Source organism: Xiphophorus hellerii, chromosome 17 (assembly GCF_003331165.1).
Source record: "Xiphophorus hellerii strain 12219 chromosome 17, Xiphophorus_hellerii-4.1, whole genome shotgun sequence".
In the NCBI taxonomy this organism is placed as follows: domain Eukaryota; kingdom Metazoa; phylum Chordata; class Actinopteri; order Cyprinodontiformes; family Poeciliidae; genus Xiphophorus; species Xiphophorus hellerii.
The window spans coordinates 15,103,284-15,126,175 of record NC_045688.1 but is presented as its reverse complement, the minus strand read 5'-3'; the positions used below and the strand labels follow the sequence as shown (position 1 = coordinate 15,126,175).

Below are 22,892 nucleotides of genomic sequence, written 5' to 3'. Positions count from 1 at the left end.
TTGGAGCGGCTGCGATGCAGCGGAGCAACACAAGCGCCGCCAGGAGAAACACAGGCACTCTCAGGTGATACATGGTGTTTCTGGTGCTGATGACTTCCTGGAGAAACACAAAGGGTTTCATCAACGTTAGACTTTGTTTTCTCCATCTTTACAGAAATGTTTTTTGTATAGTATGATATGCAAATTGGTAAAGAAAAAAACAAACAAAAAACATTTAAAACACAATACAAAAAACAGATTTCAATATGAAGTTAAAGAATAATAGACGCTGAGATCAGTCATTTCTCAAATGGATTTGATGAGTGAATTCTTTTTTTAATCTCAAAATTTTAGTGGAAACATTCAAACGTGTGTTTGTCATGATTTATATAATAAAAAGTATTATAGCTTTACATGAAACTGATTTATATTTTTAATAGAATAAACCAGCTTTTTGCTAATGGTTTAAAAATTGCATCCATTCTTGCTTGGTAAAAATCATTTGCCTTGGAAAATCTTGAAAAAGAAAAATAGATTTAGCAGAAATCTTGCATCACAAAACTAAAACAAAACATTTGTAAAAGTCCAAACTTAAAGCAAGAACGTAGTGTCAGTAAAAAATAAAAAAAATAAAGACCTATAGGATCTGGAAGGTTCCTATACTCACTGGGTGTAGCGTTTGTCCTCGTCTGTCTGTTGAGCAGTCTGATGGTTTGTCAGGATGTCACAGTTTATAAACTCTTTGCTCAAACCACTTGTGACATCAGCTCTCTCCAAATATAGCCAAGCAATTTTATTTTCACGCAGGGTTGGGGGGAAAAGGGAGGGACTTTTATACGTTCAGCCACATTTGTTTTCGGACAGCCGCATACAGAGGAATTGCTGCACGTCATCATCATCACCACCTCCTTCGTCACCATTGTCATCAGTCGCCATGTTGGGACTGACCCGCCGCAAACTCAACAGAGAGCAGAACTCTGTCAAAGTTCTGTTTGCCTTGTGAGACGCCTCATGAAGAACAGGTCGCCAAACTTGAGACCCTGAGGGACTCCAAGGCGATTAATAATAGATTTGAAGAAGAATTGCATTTAATAATGAATAGCCGCTTATCAGTTTAGCGTGATTTGTCATTCACTACAGATTCATTCATAACGTAATGATGAAGTGTATAAAAATAAAATACTGCATGTATGTGAAACCCAATGAAGAAATGAACAATTACTGTTTTTAATGGACAAACTAAATTCTCCAAGCTAATTTTAACATCAGGCAAAACCAATCTGAGTAAATACAACAAAACAAAACAGATTTAAAAGATTTCAAAGGATTTGTTTAATGGAATAAAAACATGGAAAAAGCAATTGCTTTTTCACATTAAGGCAGGTTGATTTGGACACATTTCCTCCTAATGTATCAAAAAATCTTCCATCATAGTTACTAAAGTTAAATTTGGATAAATGTTCCCCTAATGTATCAAAAATCTTCCATCACAGCTTACCAAAGTTAAATTTGGATAAATGTTCCCCTAATGTATCAAAAATCTTCCATCACAGCTTACCAAAGTTAAATTTGGATAAATGTTCCCCTAATGTATCAAAAATCTTCCGTCACAGCTTATCAAAGTTAAATTTGGATAAATGTTCCCCTAATGTATCAAAAAATCTTCCATCACAGCTTATCAAAGTTAAATTTGGATAAATGTTCCCCTAATGTATCAAAAAATCTTCCGTCACAGCTTATCAAAGTTAAATTTGGATAAATGTTCCCCTAATGTATCAAAAATCTTCCATCATAGTTACTAAAGTTAAATTTGGATAAATGTTCCCCTAATGTATCAAAAAATCTTCCATCATAGTTACTAAAGTTAAATTTGGATAAATGTTCCCCTAATGTATCAAAAATCTTCCATCACAGCTTATCAAAGTTAAATTTGGATAAATGTTCCCCTAATGTATCAAAAAATCTTCCGTCACAGCTTATCAAAGTTAAATTTGGATAAATGTTCCTCTAATGTATCAAAAATCTTCCATCAGAGCCAAAGTTAAATTTTGTTAATTGGGAAAACCAGACTAAATCACTTTTGAACGATTATGTTGTAATTCTCTTTAAATACCTTTTTTGATCTTACATTTTTAAGAATTTGGCAGCAAAGTCTGTGTCCAGCAATGCAAATAAAGTTGTGTGTCCATCAAGGCCTTTGGGAATGTGACCGACCAATGACAAATCTGACTTAATATTAGCCCTTGTGGCAGTTTTTGATGAGGATGATATGGGTCACTGCCCAGGGCGACATTATATCAGAGGGTGACACAGGCAGGTTCTGTCAACTGGGCCACAACAGGTTATCTATTGGCTTTTAGGGAAGTCCAGTCAGTAGGGATTGGAGACATGGCAGTACAACGCCACTGGCTGATGATGCTGATGTTGGTGTCTGATTTATGTTTTTCTTTTAACCCTGAATTAAAAGGCTTGCCAGTCATAGTTGTATTAGTTTTTGGTTTTCTAATGTGGATTTTGAACCAATTCAATTTCTCTTCACACCAATACAATAAACAGCATTCAAGATATTTTTCCTACTTTTCTGAGCGATGAGTGGTCATTAATTATATCTATTGCTTGGAGAGGTGATGTCACACTGTGTGTGAGAGAGACGAGTAGCAATAAAACTGTATTTTGCTGCTATCCATTGTGAGAAGCCCAGTTAGCATTTCTGATTCAGTGTATTCACTTACCTTAACTTTATAAACTCACAGTTTACGTTAGCATTTTAAAATTTCAGCAACTTTCTTAACAGGAAAAGACTGAAAACTCAAAAGTTTGTTATCTATTCAGCCTCCTTGTGACGTTGCTCAGTTTGGTTTTCACCAGTTTGACAACATGTTTGTGAATTGGGTCAAAAATGTACAGCTTAATGTCTGTTTTTAGATACAGAAACTGTGCAAAATAGCAAAGGTGGTAAAAAGACCACTATCTGTCAGACTAGCTGAACATCAAATGTCTCTCTATGAGTTTCTCTGAAAAATTCTTGAATCTTCCTTCATGTTTCAATGATTGTTCTGAAGGCCATGTTGTAGTTCCTAGCATCGTCACCAGGTGACGCCACCGTTTGTGACTAGTATTTCTTTTTCATACCAAAACATTGATTGAGAAGCCTTTCAGGTCAGCGGACGTGGTGTTTGAATGTGGTTTTGTGATTTCGTTCGAGTGTGCGTCCACATGACTGGTAGGTTGCAGTGTATTTATGTTTGAGTGGCATTATATGTGCATTTTAGTACTTAGAACATTTCCTGTTGTTAGATTTTCTTTTAGAATAAGCGAAGGCTAGGCTAAGCTAATTTCTGTGCTAAAATGGTAAACTATATTATGTTTAGTTGCTTTCTTTTGCTTTATTTAACTTTAATACACTGCCTGGCCAAAAAAAAAGTCGCCACCTGGATTTAACTAAGCAAATAGGTACAAGCCTCCTATTGGATAAGTACTGCATAGGCGATTATCTTTCAGCTGGCAACAAGTTATTTAACCCCAGCTGATGCAATGAGTAACTCCTCATTTCTTAAACAACCATGGCAAAAGACACATCCTGTGGTCGTGGAAAAGACGTTAGTCTGTTTAAGAAGGGTCAAATCATTGGCATGCATCAAGCAGAGAAAACATCTAAGGAGATTGCAGAAACTACTAGAATTGGGTTAAGAACTGTCCAACGCATCATTAAAAACTGGAAGGATGGTGGGGAACCATCGTCTTCCAGGAAGAAATGTGGTCGGAAAAAAATCCTGAATGATCGTGATCGGCGATTACTTAAACGTTTGGTCAAATCAAATCAAAGAAAAACAAGAGCAGAACTCAGGAGTATGTTTAAATGTGAAAGCAAAAGCATTTCCACATGCACAATGCGAAGGGAACTCAAGGGGTTGGGATTGAACAGCTGTGTAGCCGTAAGAAAACCTCTAATCAGTAAGGCTAACCAGAAAAAAAGGCTTCAGTTTGCTAGGGAGCATAAAGATTGGACTCTGGAGGAATGGAAGAGGGTCATGTGGTCTGATGAGTCCAGATTTACCCTGTTCCAGAGTGATGGGCGCATCAGGGTAAGAAGAGAGGCAGGTGAAGTGATGCACTCATCATGCCTAGTGCCTACTGTACAAGCCTGTGGGGGCAGTGCTGTGATCTGGGATTGCTGCAGTTGGTCAGGTCTAGGTTCAGCAACATTGTGTGCCCAAAGAATGAGGTCAGCTGACTACCTGTATATACTGAATGACCAGGTTATTCCATCAATGGATTTTGTCTTCCCAAATGGAACGGGCATATTCCAAGATGACAATGCCAGGATTCATCGGGCTCACATTGTGAAAGAGTGGTTCAGGGAGCATGAGACATCTTTTTCACACATGGATTGGCCACCACAGAGTCCAGACCTTAACCCCATTGAGAAACTTTGGGATGTGCTGGAGAAGGCTTTGCGCAGTGGTCAGACTCTCCCATCATCAATACAAGATCTTGGTGAAAGATTAATGCAACACTGGATGGAAATAAATCTTGTGACACTGCAGAAGCTTATTGAAACAATGCCACAGTGAATGCGGGCTGTAATCAAAGCTAAAGGCGGTCCAACAAAATATTAGAGAGTGTGACCATTTTTTGGTGGCGACTTTTTTTTGACCAGGCAGTGTATTAATGAAACAGACAAATAATATGATTAAAATATGTTTGTAAATGAGTATCTGCGTTCATAGTGGATTGTAATTTGTATTTATTAATTTTTTGTAGAACCACACACAGGCCTACAAACGTCAATCCACGCACATCCTGCCTGTAAACCAGTTGTCACCGGCTGATTAAAGAGTCAAACCAGCACCTGGCTACATTATTGGCTCGGGGTCATCTGGGCATCTAATCCGTGCACATTCTGCGATCACTATTTTCATGCCGAACCCCAGACGTATAGCAGCGTTATAACACTGATCCTGAAAATAGCTCACCTTGAGTTGAATCCCCTCAATAGCAACTTCCACACCAAGGAAAGTTGCTAGTGTGAGTTGTTAGCATTGTTTCCTGATTAGAAACCGTGCCAGCACAACCAGCCAGTTTCTGAGTGCATCTCTGCTTCCTCACAACTACACTTTACCTTAAACAGTGATAGAGTGATATTTTTCAATTCACCTCCCAAAACTTTACACAAGACTCATAAAAGTTGAAAGGAAACCAGGAAAAAAACTTAAATAAATATTAATTCCACATACAGTTTGTGTGTAGACTAAAACAGAGATTACCTAGATTTACCTTAATCTCACTGGACACTGGTGTATAATTAATCGCAGTCTTATGAAAACACAACTGTAATTAATATTTGACCACTGCCTACGACTCAGCCAGTCTACATTTTTTCCTTGTCAGAGGAATGGAGGGAAAATGTCATCCTGACCCACAGATCACTCAGGAACACTAAGTTTTCCCCAGGAAGTAGTAAAACTTCTGCTTCAAGAAAACAAAGTAAAGCAGTTTTTATTGCAACTTTGCAATAAATCCAAACACCGGTCCTCATAAACTGCAACATAAATGTCCGGCATGGTTTGTTCCTGCTTTCGGTGTCGAACATGATTGAGATCAAAAGTCAGGCTGGACCTTCACAAAAGATAGGGCACAAGTTCCATCAGGAAAGTTTTACAGTTACATATTCACATGAACAGCAAAACGCCTCTGTTGTGAAAACACTAACATATTAACCAAACCGCTAACCTTACCTATAACCCCAAATGTGTATGTTGTGCTAATTTCTAAACTAAAACTAATCTCTTGTGGAGACTTTGAGTGCATGTCCTATGCTCCATGTTTAGCACCACCTACAGGTCTGGGGGAGTAAAAATAGTGATTTGTCCTGATTTTGGCGTTTCCGTGTGGCTCAAAAACATTTCTAGGAACGTTCTCAACTGGAGATATGGGTATTTTTAAAACCAACAACCCATTTTACAAGATAATTAAAAAAAACATCCTCAAGTGGATGGAATGTAAAATGGCTCATGGCAAACTGTAGAGAAAGTTTCTTCTGGCTTTCTTTCTACAGTGACTTTCTTCATATCAGTCCTCCATAAAGGTCACATTTGTGGAGTGCCGACCAAATGATCATTCTGTTAACATCCTCTGCCATTTTCTGGCTCTCTGGGTCAGGATTTGGACACCCATGACTGTTGTGTAAATTGACATAATAGAGCAAATCTGAAGGTGTATGAATATTGTAGCCTGAGTCTTCAAAGCTGGTTTGTTCCCAGGCTAAGTTTAATGCTTACATACCATAGGGGAGCAATAGGGCGTCACAGCAAACAAAGCATTTCTTTAGGGTTACCTGTGGCAACATTTAACAAACGCTATTAAATAGCTCATTCATTACCTGTGACTTACAGACACATTGAAAAGCAGTCTTAAATGACGAGCAAGGGACACGAAATGCTCACTGTGTTTTCTACCCCAACCTGTTGAGGAAGAAATACTTTTATTGATTTAATTTGCATGTTGTGCTGAAACAGAAATCTCCTGCAAGAATTTTTTGTGAGAAGCTACATGTTTCTTCATTTCATTAGTGCTGTGATTTACGAGATTCACAGAGCTGGAAGAAAACATACGTGGATTCAGAAGGCTTAGATCAAAGGCACTGTAGTCTTGAAGCTTATAAAATGATTTTTTAAAAATTATCTTATGATGTGATTTATCACCAGAGTCGTCATTCATTCATTCACTGTTACACATGATCATTAGGTCACTGGGGTATTCTCCCAGTTTGTACTACAAAGGAGTCATGGCTCCTCTGGGCCAGTTCCCCTATGGCAGCTGGGCGGGAGGCTGATGTATCTCCCTCTTGCCGAAGGAGTTCTTGGTTCCTTCTTTTTTGTCTTGACGGCCCAGGAAGTCTGGTAACTTTTGCTTCAAACAGGAAGCTTTGTTGCCCTCTCTCTTCTGTAAGTGATGACTGAAACCGATAAAACGTCACGTTAAAAAAAACAATAAAGAACATGTTTTTACACGACAAAAACTCATGTTCACGAGCGCGTACCTGTTCGTTGCTGTGAGCCCCCTCTGAAGCCGCGCGCCTGTGAGGCCGAGGAACGGGTGGGAGATTAGCTCAGGCAGTGACCTGCTCTCCTTGTCTGGAAGAGCATTTTCTTGCTCGTCGTCGGAGGAGGAACCGGAACTGAAGTACCTGGATTACAGATGGAAAAGGGTCAAAGCATTTCACGCTGATGATACCCTCTTTATACTAGCTGCTAGTCCTGAGTGAGAGGGGAGACAGTGGATTCTTAGTCAGCCATCATAGGTTTGCAAAATGGAGTGCTTTCTTAAGCCGTTTTTGCACTGCAGGGTCCAAGCCTGGCCAAGCCCGGCTCCGTTCGACCTGGTCCTATTATGTTCCTGTGTTGAAGGCCGTTTGATTGTAAATCTGACGATACAGGAAATATAACAAATCGCCATTGGTGGCGCTGTTGCTGTGCACAAGAGATGTGAGCTGGCCCTGTAAAGAAGAAGACGAGGTTCCCTGTTGGAAAATAAACGTTGCCATGTGCTACTTCCAGTTATCTGCTTGAATATTATTTTTATTTGACCTAGTGTATCATACACAACAATATCAACTTCAAAACCCCTGAGATTATGATTATATACAACTGATGCAGACCAGGAAGCTGAGATATTCTTTCAGGATATCGCAGATAAATGGCTCATAATTTAGGTGCAAATATTACATTTTATTATTTATATCCAGACAGCTATTTAGGTTGATGTTTGAATGGATTTGATGAGTAAAGCTAAATTACGGAACCGCTGTCCACTTTACAGATTCTCCAGCTCATTTCCTCACCTGAGGCTTGGAGCGGCTGCGATGCAGCGGAGCAACACAAGCGCCGCCAGGAGAAACACAGGCACTCTCAGGTGATACATGGTGTTTCTGGTGCTGATGACTTCCTGGAGAAACACAAAGGGTTTCATCAACGTTAGACTTTGTTTTCTCCATCTTTACAGAAATGTTTTTTGTATAGTATGATATGCAAATTGGTAAAGAAAAAAAAACCCCAAAACATTTAAAACACAATACAAAAAACAGATTTCAATATGAAGTTAAAAATAATAGAAGCTGAGATCAGTCATTTCTCTTAAGGGGTATTTATTGATTATTTGGAATCAATAAATACCCAAAGGATTTGATGAGTGAATTCTTTTTTTAATCTCAAACTTTTAGTGGAAACATTCAAACGTGTGTTTGTCATGATTTATATAATAAAAAGTATTATAGCTTTACATGAAACTGATTTATATTTTTAATAGAATAAACCAGCTTTTTGCGAATGGTTAAAAAATTGCATCCATTCTTGCTTGGTAAAAATCACTTGCCTTGGAAAATCTTGAAAAGAAAAACAGATTTAGCAGAAATCTTGCATCAAAAACCAAAAACAAACATTTGTAAAAGTCCAAACTTAAAGCAAGAACTTAATGTCAGTAAAGATAAAAAAATGAAAATAAAGACCTATAGGAACTGGAAGGTTCCTATACTCACTGGGTGTAATGTTTTGTCCTCGTCTGTCTGTTGAGCAGTCTGATGGTTTGTCAGGATGTCACAAAGTATAAACTCTTTGCTCAAACCACTTGAGCAGAGAGTGCTGACATCAGCTCTCTCCAAATATAGCCAAGCAATTTTATTTTCACGTAGGGTTGGGTGGAAAAGGGAGGGACTCTTATACGTTGAGATCTGTTTTCGGACAGCCACATACAGAGGAATTGCTGCACGTCATCATCATCACCTCCTTCATCACCATTGTCATCAGTCGCCGTGTTGGGACTGACCCGCCGCAAACTCAACAGAGAGCAGAACTCTGTCAAAGTGCTGTTTGCCTTGTGAGACGCCTCATGAAGAACAGGTCGCCAAACTTGAGACCCTGAGGGACTCCAAGGCGATTAATAATAGATTTGAAGAAGAATTGCATTTAATAATGAATAGCCGCTTATCAGTTTAGCGTGATTTGTCATTCACTACAGATTCATTCATAACGTAATGATGAAGTGTAAAAAAATAAAATAAAATACTGCATATATGTTAAACCCAATGAAGAAATGAACAATTACTGTTTTTAATGGACAAACTAAATTCTCCAAGCTAATTTTAACATTAGGCAAAACCAATCTGAGTAAATACAACAAAACAAAACAGATTTCAAAGTAGGATTTGTTTAATGGAATAAAAACATGGAAAAAGCAATTGCTTTTTCACATTAGGGCAGGTTGATTTGGATACATTTCCTCCTAATGTATCAAAAAATCTTCCATCATAGCCAAAGTTTAATTTTGTTAATTGGGAAAACCAGACTAAATCACTTTTGAACTATTATGTCGTAATTCTCTTTAAATAATTTTTTTGGAATTTGGCAGCAAAGTCTGTGTCCAGCAATGCAAATAAAGTTGTGTGTCCATCAAGGCCTTTGGGAATGTGACCGACCAATGACAAATCTGACTTAATATTAGCCCTTGTGGCAGTTTTTGATGAGGATGATATGGGTCACTGCCCAGGGCGACATTATATCAGAGGGTGACACAGGCAGGTTCTGTCAACTGGGCCACAACAGGTTATCTATTGGCTTTTAGGGATGTCCAGTCAGTAGGGATTGGAGACACGGCAGTACAACGCCACGGGCTGATGATGCTGATGTTGGTGTGTGACTTAAGATTTCTTTTTAACCCTTCAGTGCTTGGAGAGGTGATGTCACACTGTGTGTGAGAGAGACGAGTAGCAATAAAAGTGTATTTTGCTGCTATCCATTGTGAGAAGCCCAGTTAGCATTTCTGATTCAGTGTATTCACATACCTTAACTTTATAAACTCACAGTTTACGTTAGCATTTTAAAATTTCAACAACTTTCTTAACAGGAAAAGACTGAAAACTCAAAAGTTTGTTGTCTATTCAGCCTCCTTGTGACGTTGCTCAGTTTGGTTTTCACCAGTTTGACAACATGTTTGTGAATTGGGTCAAAAATGTACAGCTTAATGTCTGTTTTTAGATACAGAAACTGTGCGCCACTGCCTACGACTCAGCCAGTCTACATTTTTTCCTTGTCAGAGGAATGGAGGGAAAATGTCATCCTGACCCACAGATCACTCAGGAACGCTAAGGAGGCAGATTTTCCCCAGGAAGTAGTAAAATTTCTGCTTCAAGAAAACAAAGTAAAGCAGTTTTTATTGCAACTTTGCTCACGTTTGGATTGAATCCAAACACCGGTCCTCATAAACTGCACCATAAATGTCCGGCAAGGTTTGTTCCTTCTTTCGTTGTCGAACATGATTGAGATCAAAAGTCGACAGGAGATGATTGGTAAACCTGCGCCCTGCACCCACCGATTTAATGACGTGTGGTCTCTAATAATAATTGAGAGGATCCAATCTGCAGTGTTGATTATGTCCAAACGTCCCCATTCCTATAGATGTTTCTGGGAGGAAGGTGTTGCAACAGAGAGAGCATGTGCTCATGTAAGGTGTATGCATCTCTTTCTAGGTCCACCCAGCTCATGACGCATCAACAAACACAAATAAACAGCGTCAACCAAGCTCCGCTGGGAATACAAAGTGTCGCATTCATCCTTTCAATTATACGCAAATATACACATGGTGGGAATGTCCAACCACCATACTGCTGCAGGAGGAGCTGGTGCTCTTCATTTAACAGATGGCATCTTTATAAGAACATTATATGGAAATGTTGAAGCAACATCTAAAGACGTCAAACAGGAAGTAAAACTTGGGCACAGATTGGTCATCCAGATGAATAACAAGTGGTTACAAAGTGGCTTAAGGACAACAAAGTCCACGTTTTGGAGTCAAAAATAAATGTAGAAAGATCTCAAAAAAACCCAAATGGGACAAAATCTCTTACTGAAGGATTTATTTATTGCCAAAAATAGCATTTTTAAACAAGAGGTTTGATTAAACAATCAGTTTTGCTTTCAACATGGCAGAGATGTAGCGTTGTCATATGTACAAAAAGGTCAGTATATTAAATTGCTGCTCAACCTGTCTGTAGTAGTAAAATGAACTGTTACATGATAACCAATATGGAGGTAAACAGACCTAGCAAGAGAAGACTAACTTGAACTGCCTGCTTTATTGCACGACTTAGGAAATAATGATCTTTTTTAGACCAGAGGTTTTGTTGATAACATTCTCTGACCATCTATGAGAAAGAAAAACAACTCACCTGAAGTCTCTGTCAGGTTCCCATCATATATATTTATGAAAAATAGACTATTATTTGCAATGAGTCGCTCTGTTCTGACTATTTCCCCTCATCCTTCCAAGTCTTTCTCAACTCCAGTAGAGTCTGTTTTGTCAGAAGACGGTTTGGGACTTGTGTTCTCAGCACTGCTCTTCTCCTGAATGTCCAGCTGAACCATAATTCCACTTTCCTTTGCCGCTCTGGGTTGTTGCAGCTCTGTCTCCCGGTCTGCTTTCCAAAACTGTCGCTTCAGGAGGACGATGACGGCAATCATGAAGAAATAGGAAGTGCCGCTGAGGCAAGTAATCAGACCAAGGAAAACGATTCTTTCATCGGAGACAATGAACAAACGAAAGGTCAGATTAGAAGCTTAAAGATGACGGAAGAGCCTTTTTTTTTTTTTTGTGCTAGCGGACGTGTTACCTGTACATATTTGAGTCGTAAATGCGACACGCCCCTCTTCCTCCGCACTTCTTGATAGACCACTTCAGGCAAGTAGAGTCTATCAGAGCTCCAAAATACACAGGCGCTGGAATTCCACCTACAAAATGTAGCGCAGATATTACATAAAAGAATCTCAGATGATATATACAAGGGAAACAATGATGCTTACCAAGAGTCCTGGTTACCAAAGTCTGAATACCCAAAGCGAGGGATTTGAGGTCTGGTGTGATGCAGCTATGTTGAAAAAACAAAAAGAAAGCAATGAGGAAAAACTTTTAAGCAAGTAATATTTACAGTTAGGAATAATAAAACTGGAAACTGTAACTCAACTTTGTCTATTTTCAGAATATAGGGAGGTCAAAGCAGTTTCTGTTTAGGTCACGTAATTACTTCTGTATACTAAGTAATCAAATACCATAGTTTTTGAAAGTCATACCTGTTAAAATGCGACTTTGTGTGATCTAAAATCATAAAGCCCTTGGGTTGTTTTGGTTTTTCTGTGTGTTTGTATTTCTGATGACTTGCTGTCTGTGTTAGGCCTCAGTTATTCCTTGTTTTTTCTTTTCTTGTTTTGATTTAGATCAATCTTTGTTTCTTTCTTACTTCAGACTGTTCTTAGTTATTTTTGGTCGGATCACGTTTATTGTTCATTTCTTGTGTTGGTTAGTTATTCGTAGCTTGTAAATGTATGTATTACCGGTTTCATTACTCCTTCTTTCTTACTCCTCTCTCCCTCAGCCTGCCACCTCCTCTCTCCTCACAGCTGCACCCTGTTTCTAATTAGCCCTGATCCGTTGTTTATCATTCAAGCTGTAGAAAGACGGTATTACGCTTTGGAGCAGATTGTTCTGTGTGCAGTTTGAGAGTCAGACAGATTCCTAAATTCTAGACTGCACACATTAAACGTGCTAACAGTTTTTTAGGTCTCTTCCACTGTTTTAAATCCTTGACTTGGATACTTTTCCTTAAGTAGGGTGACTTTCTGACCCAGTTTCAAGTCTTTTGCACTTTACTGCATAACGACAACGCAAGACAAATATTCATTGTCATTTTCTATTTATTTCTAAGGGAATAATTTTGCACAGACCGTATGATGACCATGTAGCCGGGCGTGGCTCCCAGAGAGTTGATGAAGGAGCTGAGAACAGAAACAGCCATGTAGGAGGTGAAGCTGCGGCTGCAGTCCTTAGCGTGAGGGCACTGACCCAGCCTCACTGACATGGAGCTGCCAGGCGGATAAGAGGTGGAGACACAGCTGCAGTTGTGAAAAACCTGCAAAAGAGGTAATCAGAACGTTGGTTCTGCTGACACTCAAGCAGAACCTATCAGCAGTCCTTGCTGATAGGTTGAAGTGTTTCAGTGACACTTTCAGCGAAATTCGCTTCCCTACTGTGTTTTTGCCGCGCCCGCTTGAGTTGAGGCAGCCCGCCATGCATGGCGAGACGTAGGTGATGCCGCTGTCCGAACAGACGGGGTCCCACTCATCTGGCGAGCAAGAGCAGTCTCTGTTACAGTCTGAGAAGAGCATCTCCCCATTGTATGATACACTCTGTGTCCTGAAGGCACAAAGTAAAGAAGGTGGAGAAGATATGTATGGTGGACAAATTGTATGAACGAGGTTTTTTAGGGGGGGGGGGGGGGGTCTGTCTTAATGCTGACCCATTGTATGATACAGTGAGGCCAGCCACTGGCCTGTTGTCACACTTGGTGCCAAACTGCAGTAGTAAGAGAAGGTACCCCATGAAAGATGTGGCAAAAGAAAGCTGGGCTCCTGACACCACACTCAGCTTGTACCTCCTCATCAGGAGCCCCCCCAAAAAGATTCCCACGGCCACTGCAGGTAGGTTCAGCACTCCTGAGAGGAAAACACACAACAAACAATGTTTACTGGAGAAAAGAGCAGAATAGGGTGTGTGCAGGTTTCAGCAAGTCAAATGTACGACTTTGTAAGACCTTTTAATGCCACCATGAATGAAATATAAGACTATAAATATAAAGGATGTTTGGGGGAACTTGCTGTGTTGCAGTCAAGGATAGCAAACAAAAACGGTGAATCTGGCTTTAGCCTTGTCAAACATGGCTCTCTGCAGCCTTAACTCCCATAGTGCCAAGCTGAAAAGTGTTTTGTACATAGCCTCAAAAGGGTTAGCAAGGGTGAGCCAGTGGCGAAAAGAGACTTACGCATGATAAACGCAAAAAAGTTAGCAAGCCAGAAAGGGTATATCAGCAGCTAGCCAGCAATACCCTCAACCGCTTCAAGTAACAGTGTAAAGAAGACGTCAACGAATGAATTTCTGCCTGACAGAAAAGTCTGCCAAGACAAAAGGACGTTAAATAGTTCTACCATGACAAAATTTAAGACCCGTTATTAAGGCCAATTTACATTTTTAAAAATGAAGCCATTTTAAGGCCTTTAAACACAAGAATTTAGGACTTTTTAAGGATGCACGGACACTCGCACATACAGTACTATCTGACTGGTCGTCCAGGCAGTTGCTTTTTTTGCTGGATCAGCGGTATGCAGACGATACGCAACTCTTATTTTAGACTAACACCACAAAACAACATAAAGCTTCAGTGGAGTCAGCAGCCAGGCCATTCAGGTGGACATCATTTGTGAACATAACATTTCTCTTTGAAGAAAGAGGGTAGTTTTACTATGTTTTTTTTTTCCTTTTTATACAAAAATTGCTCATCCAAAGATTACATGTTCACAAAGTACATAAACACCTACTCGTTAGGAGAACTTACCTGTAGTTTCTGAGCCAAACGAACAAAAGCTTGCATAACAACCTTTCAATATCTGTTCAAGTTAGCACGTTAACGTGAAGCAATGACTTACTGTTGTGGGAAAATGAACCAGATCAGAGTAAGAATGCTGGTCAGAACTGGAGCATAAATTATTGTTTCTACCTGAGTGCTGCCAGATCATTGGCTTGTTTACCTTTTTTGGCACAGGCGTTCATTCACCAGTGTGGTAATTTACTGACAGACCATGCACACCTTGAGGTCTGCTTTTTAACATTTTTCTAAGCTAGCCTTTGCTCTAAGAGAACGTTCCTTTTCATTTCTTCATCCTCTCAGAACAGATCGACAAATAAATCTCTTATGTCTTATGAATTTAAATTTTGTATGATGAATGCTTTATTAAAACTACTTTTCGGTAGGGTGGCTATTGTATTCAGCACCGATACTCACTGTTCAAAGGGCCTAAATGCTATTTGATTTAACTATTCCAAAGCATTTTTTTTACTTTAATAAATATTTTTCCAATTTAACAATCACTATATCAACCAACTGTCTGTAGTTTATTAACAGGTGATTCTGAGGGATTTACCTATGAGGAAGTTTGCTCTGGATGCTGATTGTCCAAACTGCTGCTCCATGTATTTGGCTTTGAAAGTCAACAGGCCTATAAATGAGTTAAACTTCAGAATGCTCGCACAAAGAAGCAGGAAGTAAGCAGGGGTCCCCAAGAGACGTTTCAGTGACGGAAGGAACCCTTTTGAAGGACATGGAGAGAAAAAACGAGAAGTTACTAAAAAAGCCACATCTACGTTTCCAGACCAATAACATTTCTGCTGCAACCTTTTGCGATTTCGGTCAGCTTGATGGTTTGGTTGCTGTTCTGTGCACTCTCTGCCCCATCGGGGATCAGGGAGGGAGGAGTGGGTTTGTCCGTTTCATGCCCTTGTTTGGGAAGCGAGCGCGGCAGGAACCAGAAAGGGATACTGGAGACCAGCAGCAGGGAAGAGGATACCAGGAAGCCCAGCCACCAGGCACCCACCCAGCGGGAATCTTTTGGAGTTATGGTGACGCTTTCTGCACCGAGAAAGAAAACAGTTTTGCATCTGAGGGCAACAACAGGAGCTAAGAGATTAAAAAACAGAAACAAAATGGAAGAAAAGACAAGGGGATAAAATATGTCTACAAGGAAGAGAGGGGGATGAGGAGGAAAGGGAAAAGGACAGAATGGGAAAATAACACATTTTAGACAATAAAACACGGATAAAAGTCTGCAAAACAATTTTTCGTGCTGTTTTTCTATTTCTTCCTGGTTATATGGAATGGAAAAATACTGAAAATAAATCCCATATTTTTTAATGCTTTTCCAGACTGCAGAGTAACCCTGGTAACCACATGAAGGAGCAGATTTTGTTTTCCTCTGATTTTCAGAGATGGGAATATGTGCTGGAACTTGCCACTGAACATCATCTTATTGTGGGGAATAAATAATTGATTTTGGGAAACAAGTCAAGAATTTCCCCAAAGGGACTCAGAAAAGTTCTCACTAACCTTCACTGACAAGTCTGCTACCTGTTTTGGTGCAAGTGTGTCAAACCTTTTGCCTACAAACAGCAGTCTCGGTCTAAATGAAGCCCAGAACACGGTCAGTCCCTTGTGTCCGCTTTGTCACAAAGAGTGAGATTGCTGCCAAAAAGGTCTAAAAGACTCATTTTAATCTGAAATTGAGGGCGGTGGGGATCTGCACAGGAGTTCTACCTTTGGTTTACTGTGATAATCAGTCAGAAAACATGACTAATGCTACTGCATGTCATATATTATTAATCCAAGTAGATTAGAAGCAACATCCTAAATAATTTTGGTACAATTTCGCATATTTATCACCAGAACTTGTTCAGAAAATGTACTTGGACAAACTGTCATACTTACCAATATCAACATATCCAATGTCAACGTAAAGTTTAGCACAATAGGAACCCAGGAGAAATCCAAACATGGGGCCCAGGAGAGTAATAGTCTGGAGACAAGCTGCCAAAATATGAAGAAAATAAGTCTGCCTTTAAAACCACAAAGTTCAGCTTCACGACTCACTTTATCATTTACCGATGTAGAAAGGAGAGTTTTCCGCTTTAGCGAAGTCGTCGACGTACGAGATGCCCAGGGGCGTGACGGGAGTTTCTCCGATCCCGCGCAAAGCGTTCCCAAGGAACACATAGATCCACATGTGGGAGCTGGACTCTCTCTCACAGCCTGATAAACACAACCATGAACAACATACAGGGATACAGTGAGGATACCAAAAACATATGTATAGTTTTGAGGTAGCTAGCCTGCTAACTAGATTAAAAAAAAGACAGTAAGATAAATAGAAAGAAAGAAAGAAGGACGGAAAAAAGCTAGCTGGCCAGTTAGGCTAGCTAGCTAGCCAGACAGATAGATAGATTTGAGAAAACATTGCATAAAGATACAATTGCAGGATTTTTTTTTCTTCACTTTTCTAAATACAATGTAGTCTTTTCTGTTTTGTTCTTTTCTTAAATGTTTCGTTACAAGTGTCGTCCTGTGAAATTTGCGTTTACTGAAATGTAACTTATTTCTGGGAACCGAAAGAAATCTGTGCTTATTTTGCAAAAAGTGATGTTTTTGTGGCAAGTTTTGGTTTTGTGCCTTCTTACGGCAATAAAGCAAATGTTATTTTCAGAACATGTTATAAGACAATGAAATAAAATGACTGGTTAATTCATTTATTCACATTCACATTAAAACCACTGTATTTGTCACTAACAGCCTGTCTTTCCTCGGGTATTTTATTTTATTTTTTATATTACTTAGGTTGCAATTTTGCTCTTACTTTACAGCATTTTATTCTTTATTCTGTAACCCTTTGCACACAATAAGAAAACACTGCTGTCATTACACGTATGAAGTTAAAGGTGTACTCTACGTGTGTCAGTCGGTCAGAAAATTGTTTTGACCATTAGATCACAGGATAAACTGCTGATACCTTTGCTGTCTTCCACAGAAGGCTCAATCTGAATTTCTGGCATGTCGACAGTCTTCAGAGGATCCACACATGCTGGAATGCTCACATTACTGTTCTGGAGAACCTGAATAACTGTGTCATACTTATAGCTGTGAAATTAAGCCACAAAACGATATCAAATATCGCAAATAACTCCCATCGGTCTATCAGATTTTGCTGTTGTTTTTTTTTCTGAGTGTAAAGGTTTCTGTTGGCGCTTACAATCCCATGAAGAAATGCGTCAGGCCTGTGAGAAGGGCGCCGACGGCCATGAGCAAACACCCGGCAGCGATGAGTCTGGGCCGATGGAGCTGAGCCCCAAAATGGCTGACCACGGCGAGAAACAGCAAGTTGCCTGACGTCAGAGAAAGACAAGAAGGAATAGAAAATGACAGCAGTGTCGACAGTGACGTGTTCTGAAGACGAACAGATGGACTGCTGGGCTGCGCGGGTAAAGCGGTACCCATCTCAAAGCTGCCGTCTATGAGGCCGACGCGCGTGCTGGAGAGGTCGAAGCGTCTCTCTATCTGAGTGATGGAGCTCTTCATGTAGGTGCCTGTCAGCGCCTTGGAGAAGTAGGCGAAGGAGAGCGCTATGATGAACATCTAGGGAACACAAAACAGAGGGAGACACGGTGAGAGCTACTGTCCTGCTTTTATCTTCTACCATCCACTACCTGGAAATCAAGAGAATTGAACCAGATTTAATCTGAGCCCGGCCAGTTCTTCTAGTCTGAAATTGGATGATTGTTTCATTTTCCAACTGTCTTTCATTCTGCAGAAGACTTTAAGGTATTATTAACCTTTGAGTGCGAGTGTTTTCACAAACGAGCGCATTTTAAATCACATTTTTTTGTAACCAAACCAACACAAAGTAGCTAGAAAAGGAACAATTCTTGTTATTATGTGGGTTTTTTTTTTTTTAGACTGCTGTTACTGAGAAAAGCCTTCCATGTTATCTTTGGAGTAAACATTTTTGCTTTTTTGCTTCATTTTAGCAACATTAACAGGGACATATCGTGCAACGTCCACTTTTTTTAGCCTTTGTGTACTTTGTGTACTCAAAACGATATCAAATATCGCTACATCTCTTCTGTCCTGGTGTTGCGTAGATATCTTTATATTCTTTTTGAGTTATATTTTTTCAATCTGTTCATTTTTCTCTGTTGCCTGTGACGTTTTTCTCGTCTATGATGTCTCTGCAAGTGCTAAACAAGGTCATGACTTCCAGCTGATCAGTTTGGTGAAATCCGACATATTTTTTTGTTTTTCCTCGCAGTGATTTTGTAGTCCAAGTTCAGTTGTGGCGAGCTTGCAATTAGACAGAACCAAAATGTTTGGTTCCGGCATGTATTACTGCACAGGATTCCTTGCGTTGTCCTCCGACGTCAGAGCCTCTTTGAATTGTCTAGTTAAAATGAATTTTTCTCAGGAATGCACAAACATCAGTGGGGAAAGTCTGTTTGCGTGGAGCACTTAAGGACCTCTGCGACAGCAACGTCCGCCAGTGTCAAGAGATTTTCCAAAAGACTTCGTCTTTACCCTAACCCTTCCAGTTAACTTGAAAAGATGAAATCACTTTTCTATTTTAGCTAGAGACAACCGTATTAGGTTTCTCTTATAACAACGGGTTTTAAATAATTCCTACATTCAAGTCCATCCAGGACTTGTACAGCTCCAGGGTCAGGAGAGGGGCAGCCAACATTTCTGCAGACCCCACACATCCTGGACACATTTAGCACGACGCTCTTTGACGAAACCAACCGCTACAGAGACACTCTTATTTTTCTTATTTACATCTAAGGGGAAAAAAAATAAATAAATCATTTTGCATTTGCCCTTTTCATACATTTATATTTTAAATGTCTTTATCAGGAGCAAAGTGGGGCCAAAATCCAATCCCTTGTTTTGTGTGCACAAACCTGGTGAGTAAAGCTGATTCTGATTTATGTGCAACTTAGACTCCCCCAATGACTCTAAACTTGCTTGTCTTCAGAAAAACCCCCAAAAAGGCAACAAGAGAGCAAAAGGTAGCACTCATCCCGAGCCAAACAGTGAACCCAGAGCCTTCCAGATGCAAGAGGCCGCTGCTAATAGATGCACCATTATTATGCTTTTTAGGCTTTTAACTTGTTTTTTTTTTATTTCTATCGAAAGGCAATTACACTTGAGAGCATCAAAAAGAATGTGCTGTAAGAATACCAAGATTAGAAGAAAAAAAAAAAGAGAAAAATCTGAGAAGTGCAGGTTACAAATAGCTCGAGTACTTTGAGAGTGGAGAGGCGCTTTCTGCTTTTCCGTTCAGTGGGGTCACAGAGAGCCTGCTGGCTGGTCATCTGGCTGACGTCCTGCGAAGACTCTTCCATCTTCTGACTTTTGTGTCTGCCTTCCTCCTCTGTGCTCTGTTGGAGAGAGGATCTGAAAATTACTAATGAAATTCTTTGAATAACTTCAATTCCACAAAAAAAAAAAAAAAATCTCACAAGGAAACAGAAAATATAAAAAAGATTGAATCTAGATGCAGGTTGTTTCATCCAAACACTTCTAAGCAGATATTCTAAGCTTTTTATGTACAAATATAAATTCATAAAGTCTGGAACAATATGCTTATGTGTCTCTGTTGTGCAAATTAATAACCAGTGCAGACCTATGAGAGATAGGCACTTAGAAAACGGCCTTTCCCATCTCTAGAGGAAACAGCAGCCATCACATGTATTTTATATTTGGATTTAAGTATTTGGGACTTGGTTTCTCTGCAACCTGAGACACTCGAGTTGCAAGGTGGGGTGTATGTGCAGTGGTCATGCGAAACATTACGACCACTAACAATTGAAGCAAACACAAATACAAGGGAACTGGGTGAGAGCATTTCCAGAACTGCAGCTGCCGTGAGATGTTCACGCCACGGTCGACCACTCCTGAAAATGTCGTCTCCGTGTGCCTTATAGGAAAATCTACAACAAATGCAAACTTTTTAAAGTATTGCTGCAGTTGAGTTTGTCATTTTACTCTGGAAAAACGGACAGCTCGATTAAAGCAAAAAAAAAAAAAAAAAAAAAGCCAATTGATGAGACACTCATCTGCGGTCGGTACCTGCGTCGACTCCCCTTCTCGGTCGTCTCAGGTGAGTTTGAGTCAGCTGATGCTCGACTCAGTCCATTTCAGGAAGAAAGAGCTGCTGACAACCCTGCAATCATATGTCAGGTAGACGGACTGTAACGATGGATCTCTGACAGAAAATCTATATCTTTAGTCACTTCATGACCCCATTAGGATCCCCCAAAGGGCAGCATGCCTTTTATAAATTATTCATCTATGACCACAAGTCTTGGTTTTCTTTATGTTACACATACATAGAAAACAAACAAAAATAATACCTAGAGCATCTTTAGCACTGGAGGCTCCCCTTCCTTCTTCTTCTTCTTTCTCTTCTTCCTCGTCTCTTCCTCGTTAAGCACCCATGTATCTCTTCTTCGACTGAATGGAGACAGCTCTGCTCTCCCCTCTAGCTCCTATTCTCCTGGCTCAGACTAGCGCTGCTACTTGGATCCAGCAAGACAAAAGCGCCGACACATTTTTATTCCATACACATGCCAACCAGTCCAGGAGGAGGACAGCAAAGAGGGCAGAGAAGGATGTGGGGCTTTGGTGCTCAGGCGTGAGAGGGTGGCGGAGGGAGGTGGAGGGGTGGTCATAGATTAGCGGTTTTGGACAAGTCTCTGGATTTTTAATGAGGTAAAAATGTACTTGCTGCTATCACAAAGAATTGGAAGAACTTTTTGTTTCTTTTCCACGACGCCTGGTCAGATAAAGAAAGAAGCACAAACACCCGATACGCATGCCAGGCTCGGGGGCCGACACCGAGTTGAAGGAGAACCCCGAAGGTGGAACAGTTGCACCTCTGCAAATGAATGTGTCTGGAATGCTGTGCGAGTCCGGTACGACTTGTATGGTCACACACACACAATCAGCTTTGTTCTCACAGACGCCGAGGATTACTGAGCATAAGCCTGAAATTCCTGCACAAACTGTACAGGAAGTAGTTCCACTTTGTGCAGTAAGCTTGCCGACTCTAAGCTGACCAGAAAGTGTATCCAACATTGTATTGACTCATTACGGAATGCATTCTAAACTACAGTAGAAATGTTTTGGGGTTTTTTTGCTTGTTGCAAATTTATCATCTGAAGATAAGATGTGCCTTCATGTAGCCTTGCATAAGTATTAATATCCCTTAAACCACAGGTGTCAAACTCCAGTCCTGGAGGGCCACTGTCCTGCAACTTCTAGATTTGCCTCTGCTGCACCACACCTGAATAGAATAATTAGGTGATTAGCAAGGCTGGGAGAACTGATCTACACAAGGAGGAGGTAATTAAGCCATTTCATTCCAGTGTTTTGTACCTGTGGCCCTTGAGGCCTGGAGTTTGACACCCCTGCGTAAACATTTTGTCTGGTTCCAATCACAAACTTCAATGTACTGGACTGAGTTCATCCCCTGTTAGTGTATGATTAGCAGAACCAGCTTGTGCTTCAAATACAGCTTTGGGTTTTTAAGAGCAAATCCCTACCAAGCTAACTGACGGTATTGCTCACCTCAACAGTTGTCACTTTTTACCAGAATACCCCATTATGCTAGCGCCACCATATTTCACTGCAAGGGTGGTGTGTTCAGAGAGAAGTACCATGTCAATTTTACATTATTATGCCATTGTATCTGGGTAAAATTGTTGGTTTGTGGTCTTATCTGACCACAGTACCTTTTGCATAGTTGCTGTCCTTGTGTGCCAAACAGCATACAAAGTTTCTCTCAGAAGTAGCTTCATTCTTGTAATTCTAATATGAAACATTGTACCCGTTTACACCGAGCTGCTCTTCAGATGAACTGCAACATATTTTCAACCGGTCGCTTACACGACACCAGTGACTTTCTGAAGTATCAGAGTAAAACTTTTCTGAAACCCCCCAGAGGAGAAGTGCTCTGCTAAAGCGCACGTGCAGATAACAACAAAAACAATGGCGGACAGCACGGTGTTGTTTTGTTGTTACTCAACTTGCTCTGTTTAACACAACTTCTAATAAGAGATATATTTACTTGAGCACTTTCTTCTTGGGAGACGGAGATAGCAGGTATTAGGTAGAAACAAGTGAAGTGGAAGCTAAGACATGCTAAAATCGCGGCGCCATCTAGTGGCCTGGTATTGCAACTACAGCTGAGTCAAGGTGTCGAACCGATTTTGTGATGGTACAAAATTAAGCCCTAGCACAGGTGGTTGACGCAGATGGAAATGAAGCAGAGGGATTACAGACAAATCTCGTTCAAATGCAAAGTATTCATCTTTAAATAGCCACACTTCTTCTGCAAGGACAATATCCACTCAGTCCCAAACCCATAAAACATAACCTAAATCCTGCTTTCATTGCTACAAACTCCTTTTTTGTCTTTTTGCTATTTCTTCAATGGACA

General features: G+C 40.2%; 1 protein-coding gene across 3 annotated transcripts; it reads right to left on the bottom strand.

Annotated features, from left to right (window-relative positions):
* Positions 1–10,873: 10,873 nt before the first annotated feature.
* On the bottom strand, positions 10,874–21,647 carry slco1e1 (solute carrier organic anion transporter family, member 1E1). Of its 3 annotated transcripts, XM_032589279.1 has the most exons (15): positions 20,806–21,647; positions 20,522–20,615; positions 19,696–19,830; positions 17,652–18,034; positions 17,412–17,539; positions 16,511–16,657; positions 16,337–16,435; positions 15,251–15,484; positions 15,000–15,164; positions 13,322–13,517; positions 13,053–13,218; positions 12,750–12,934; positions 11,832–11,896; positions 11,642–11,759; positions 10,874–11,544 (listed from the first exon to the last, which is right to left on the bottom strand). In XM_032589279.1, the coding sequence occupies exons 3-15, from the start codon at positions 19,792–19,794 to the stop codon at positions 11,289–11,291; spliced, it is 2,241 nt and encodes a 746-aa protein (XP_032445170.1). In that variant the 5' UTR covers positions 19,795–19,830; positions 20,522–20,615; positions 20,806–21,647; the 3' UTR covers positions 10,874–11,288. The 3 variants fall into 3 exon arrangements, with proteins under 3 accessions (XP_032445170.1, XP_032445169.1, XP_032445168.1); XM_032589278.1 differs by lacking the exons at positions 20,522–20,615; positions 20,806–21,647 and having other exon boundaries at positions 17,652–17,784; positions 17,893–18,034; positions 19,696–20,466; XM_032589277.1 differs by lacking the exons at positions 20,522–20,615; positions 20,806–21,647 and having other exon boundaries at positions 19,696–20,465.
* Positions 21,648–22,892: the final 1,245 nt, after the last annotated feature.